This window comes from Neopelma chrysocephalum, unplaced genomic scaffold, assembly GCF_003984885.1.
Source record: "Neopelma chrysocephalum unplaced genomic scaffold, ASM398488v2 Primary Assembly neopelma1_219, whole genome shotgun sequence".
NCBI lineage: Eukaryota > Metazoa > Chordata > Aves > Passeriformes > Pipridae > Neopelma > Neopelma chrysocephalum.
Window position 1 is genome coordinate 58,304 of NW_020897881.1, and position 5,554 is coordinate 63,857.

The 5,554-nt window shown below is 44.9% G+C and overlaps 1 protein-coding gene across 2 annotated transcripts in view; it reads left to right on the plus strand.

The window, feature by feature from the left end:
- RCAN1 (regulator of calcineurin 1) overlaps positions 1–5,554 on the plus strand; it is a 34,096-nt gene that overhangs the window by 21,689 nt on the left and 6,853 nt on the right. The window contains exon 1 of one of the 2 annotated variants that reach the window (XM_027703274.1): positions 4,877–5,231. The exons of the other annotated variant lie outside the window; for it this stretch is intronic. Within the exon in view, the coding sequence (XP_027559075.1) occupies positions 5,145–5,231 (87 nt within the window). The 5' untranslated portion in view covers positions 4,877–5,144. Of the gene's footprint in view, positions 1–4,876; positions 5,232–5,554 lie in introns of those variants that run through there. 2 annotated transcript variants of the gene reach the window in all.

The following is a 5,554-nucleotide window of genomic DNA, read 5'->3' on the forward strand; positions in this document are numbered from 1 at the left end:
CTTGGACACTTCCAGGGATCCAGGGGCAGCCACAGCTTCTCTGGGAATTCTATCCCAGCCTCTCCCCACCCTCACAGGGAAGAATTCCTTCCCAATATCCCATCTATCCCTGCCCTCTGACAGTTTGAAGCCATTCTCCTTGTCCTGTCCCTCCAGCCCTTGGAAATAGTCTCTCTCCATCTTTCTTGGAGCCCCTTCAGGCCCTGCAAGGCCACAATCAGGTGGAATCATGGAATCCTGGAATGGTTTGGGTTGGAAGGGACCTTAAAGCTTATCCAGTGCCACCCCCTGCCATGGGCAGGGACACCTTCCACCAGCCCAGGTTGCTCCAAGCCCCGTCCAACCTGGCCTTGGACGCTTCCAGGGATCCAGGGGCAGCCACAGCTTCTCTGGGAATTCTATCCCAGCCCCTCCCCACCCTCCCAGCCAGGAATTCCTTCCCAATATCCCATCTAAAGGGGCCTTTATGTGACTCCTCTTGCTCACCAACCCCCAACACAAACCCCCACATGGAAGACATCCCCTTTCTTGAATCCCTCATCTTGAATCCCAAGGGCAGGGAAAAGAAGGTGCTGGAGGATGTTTTTTCAAAGCAGGAGAGAAAACTCCACTGTCAGGGATTTGTGCTCATTAACCCTTCCTGTGTTAAACTTCCTGACTTTTCTGGTGCCTCTGAGTCGTGGGGATTTTGGGAATATTTCCCTGATTGGTTTGAAGGTCACCTGAATCCAGTGCCCACGGAGCTTCCCGACCCCAGGCACGCATGGATAGCTCTGGAATCAGTTTGTGCTTCCCTGTCTGCCCCTCCCTCCGCTCTCCCAACCCCCAGGAAAACAAATCCAGGATGATTTTCACTTCAGAGGGGTTTATCCCCAGCCTAAGGAAGGGCTAAAAGGCAGGAAAATGAACATGGAGACAGGAATAGGAGCTGTATGTTGAGAGGGAAGGAGCAGCTCCAAGGGCACCTGTAAAACCTGCCAGGGAGGAGAGGCAAGAATGGCCTGGATTGTTCTGGTTTATGGCTTGGGGGGGATCATTTTATGGAATTTCCAACACATTGACATTCATTTTCCCTCTTGGAATGTTCACTTTGCTGATGTAGTTCTGGGCAATTTTGGTGACTTGGCTTTTTTATTATGAACTCTGTGGCCTCTCCCTTCCCTCTCCTGCTGCATGTGGAAGTTAAATTATGGACTTATTATGGCATTCAATCATTTTGTGTTCCCACTATTCCATGTACTCATTCAACTCCTTGTTTTTCCTTTTAGCCCAAAAATATCCAAAAATGGTCTCTCTAAACTTCTGTCCTTGGGCAGTGCTGCCAGTGCAGGGGCTGTTTGGGAAGACTTTAGGACTTCCTTGAGCATCTTGTCTGTGGTGTTTAGGACTCAGCTTTCAGAACTTGAGCCCTGGAATCTGCACCTCCCAAGGAAAAAAGGGAAAACTGAGGAATCAGGGCTGGTTGTGCTGTTGTGTCCCACAGTTCTGAGCCCTCTGCTTTCCTTGGGTCTTGTTTCCCAAAGTGCAGCAGCATCGTGGAATCCTGGAATGGTTTGGTTTGGAAGGGACTTTGGGGATCATCTCATTTCACCCCCTGCCATGGGCAGGGACACCTTTCCCTATCCCAGGTTGTTCCAGGTCCAGCCTGGCCTTGGACACTTCCAGGGATCCAGGGGCAGCCCCAGCTTCTCTGGGAATCCTATCCCAGCCCCTCCCCACTCTCCCAGCCAGGAATTCCTTCCCAATATCCCACTTAAATTTCCCCTCTTCCAATTTGTTCCCACTCCCCCTTGTCCTGTCAGTGCAGTTCCTGAGGGACAGTCCCTCTCCAGCTTCCCTGGAGCCCCTTCAGCCTCTGGAATGTGCTCTGAGGTCTCCACACACCCTTCTCCTCTGTAGGCTGGACACCCCAACTCTCCCATCCTGTCTCCATAGGGAAGGTGCTCCAGTTCCCTCAGGAATTTTGTGGCCTCCCCTGCACTTGTTCCAACAATTCCACGTCCTCCTTATGTTGGGGGCACCAGAACCTGCTGTTGCCCTGATGAATTGTGACCTTAATTAGTCCCTTAATTGACACATTGGAGCAGATGCCGTCCTTGCCCTTGTCCTCCCTCCCTGGGTCACGGGGGAGGCTCAAAGAGAAGGCAGAAAGCCCCAAAGGGAGATAAAAGGGAGAACAAAACCCGCCCTCTGATAACATCAGAACATCAGATCTGCAGCCTCTGATAGTCTGGGTGTGTTCTTGGTGTTCTTGTTCCACTTGCAGGTCCTTCCCCAGCATTCCAAGGGCTGAGGGAACATTTCCAGGGGCTGAGGGAATATTTCAACACCGCCAGGATTTGGCAACAGGGGGTTGGGTAACTCTGGCTCCTGGTTTTTCCACCTGCTCCTCAAAGAGCCCTTGGGGAGCTGGGCAGGGACACTGAGAATTGGGGGTTTTTTTGGGAGATCAGAAGTGCTTGTGCTTGATTTGTAATAATTCAGGGTAGTTTATTTAATACACTCTGGTCTTGAGCTGAAGGAGGGCAGGGTTAGGTGGGATATTGCAAGGAATTTTTCCCTGTGAGGGTGAGGAGCCAGGCCAGGATCCATTGGCCTTCTTGGCCACCTGGGCACACTCTGGCTCATGTTCAGTGCTGGTTGGGAATCCGGTGTGTTCCCAGTCCGGATCTCTGATGGGATGGATCCATCCCTTCCTTCATGGCAAGGCTTGGAAACATTGGCAGGGGCTGCCCAGGGAGGTTTGGAGGTGTCCAACCCCTGGAGGTGTCCAAGGAAGGCCTGGCCGTGGCACAAGGTGGGCATCGGGCACAGCTTGGAATCTTTGACCTTGGAGGGCTTTTCCAACCTCAGTGATCCTGGGATTCTGGGATTTTGAAGTGAGGACATGCAGGAAAAGGTGCTAAGAAGTTGGTTTAAATGTTCTTTCACTCTTACACCAAAGTGACCTTACAGAGAGTTTGCATCCTGCAGGGGATTTTAGCCCCTGAAAATAGGGAATACTCTCCATCTGGATAGTTATCCATGGTTAAATATTTGTGAAATAAGGTTTTAAACTTCGGGACTGGCTGATTTTTGCAGGTATTCCATAAAACTTTCTGCTTTTCCAAGCCCTGAGTTATATTATAAAGAATTGAGTGCACAAAGGGTTTGAGTTCAGTATAAATTTTGAGCTGAAGGTGCAAAGGAAAAGTCCCAAAAAGTTTCTAAAACTTCAGTTTAAGTTTAATTAATTACTTTAAATGGTGATGAATTTTTAAAATGGTTCTTGATTTAAAAAAAAAAAAAGACAACAAACCCCACAAAATCTCTCCCCCCCAAAAAATAAATCCACAAAAAGCTCCTCCAAAAAAAACCCCCAAAAAATCTCTCCCCAGTCCCCAAGGCTTGGGAAGAGTTTTTAATAAGGTCAGACTGGGAATTAATCCATATTGTTGCTTTGAAGAAGCTCCCAAATGAATTCCCCCTGGAATGTGAGGAAAATTATTCCTTCCTCCTCATCCCTAAATTCCAACCTGTGGATTTTTTTTCCAAAAAAAGCTGTTGCCCTGAGGGATTTCATTTTCATTCCCAAAGCCTTATATATATACATATATCATATATATATATAATAATAGTTACTTTGGAAAAGCTTCCAAATGAATTCCCCCTGGAATGTGAGGAAAATTATTCCCCCTCCTCATCCCTAAATTCCAACCTGTAGATTTTACTTCCAAAAAAAGCTGTTGCCCTGAGGGGGATTTCTTTGCCATTCCCAAAGCCTTATATATCTAAAATATATATTTTATAGGTAATATATATAATATCTATTGTATAATGTATAATATATGTTATATACAATATATATAAAATATATTGTATATATAATATAACATACTATATAAAAATATATATTATATATAATATATATTCTATATATGATATATATATCTATCATATATAAAATTGTTACTTTGGAAAAGCTTCCAAATGAATTCTCCCTGGAATGTGAGGAAAATTATTCCCCCTCCTCATCCCTGAATTTCAACCTTAATAGATATAATATATTTGATAGATATAATGGAATATATTTAAGCAGTATAATATAGTATATTTAAGGGATATAATGTAAGATATTTAATGTACATAATATAAGATATTTAAGGGATATAATACAAGGTATTTAATTGATATAATGGAATGTATTTAATGGATATAATATAAGATTTAATTGTTTTTCCCAAAAGGCTGTTGCCCTGAGGAGGATTTGTTTTCCATTCCCAAAGCCTTATATATATATTTATATTTATATATATATATATATAAAAATATAATCGTTTCTTTGAAAAAGCTTCCAAATGAATTCCTTCTGCAGTGTGAGGAAAATTATTGCCCTTCTTCATCCCTAAATTCCTACCTGTGGATTTTTTTCCCAAAGAAGCTGTTGCCCTGCGGGATTTATATATATATATATATATATATATATATATATATGAAAGCCATATATATATATATAAATATATATATATATATAAACACCTTTATATATATGTATATGTATATGTATATGTACTTTGAAAAAGCTTCCAAATGAATCCCCCCTGCAACACGAGCAAAACGACTCCCCCCTCATCCCTAAATTCCAACCTGTAGGAATTTTTTTCCCAAAAATACCCGTTGCCCTGCGGGATTTCACCTCCATTCCCAAACCCTTGGAAGGAAATCCCCCTCCTGTCTCCACAAGAACCCCTTTCCCGGCGCTCTTTCCCTCCATCCCTCCTCACATTTTCCATCTTCCAGCCGGGCCCGGCCCATTCCAGGAGGAGCCTGGAATTACCTCCAATGGAAACTATGCCTGAGGAAGCAGCTGCCTCGCTGCTTTTTTTCCATGTTCCCGAGCCGGGAATTAACCTCGGGAAGCTGACTCAGCCCTCACGTCACCCTTTTCCAAGCGCCGCTTCCATTTTATTCCCGATCCCTCCCCTCCCGCGCCACTCGGGGCTGGAATTCTCCCTCACGAACACACACGGGGGATGATCCTCCGGGAGCTTTTTTTTCCGTGAGGGGCCGGACTCGCTTCCCGCATAAAAACTCCCGGAGAAACGCCGCCATCCCCATTCCCGGCGGGAATCGCGCCGGGCCGATTTCCCTGGGAGGGGAAAAAGATGCATTTCGGGAATTTTCATCCCACCCTCAGCTCGCTCGTCGCCTGCGTGGCCACCCGGGAGCTCTTCGAGCGCCAGGACGTGCGGGTACGGCGATTTTAGGGGTATTTTGGGGTTTTCTGGGCTTTTTATTGGATTTTTGGGGATTTTTTAGGGATTTTTTTTTATTTTTTAGGGGTTTTTGGGGATTTTTAGGGATTTTTTGGGGATTTGGGGGTATTTTTATGGATTTTTTTTATTTTTAGGGATTTTGGGGGCTTTAAGGGATTTTGGGGGATTTTTGGGGATTTTTTTAGGATTTTTAGGGATTTTAGGGATTTTTTGGGATATTTGGCATTTTTAGGGATTTTTTTGATTTTTGGGGGGGATTTTTAGGGGTTTTTGGCATTGTTAGGGATTTTTTGGGATTT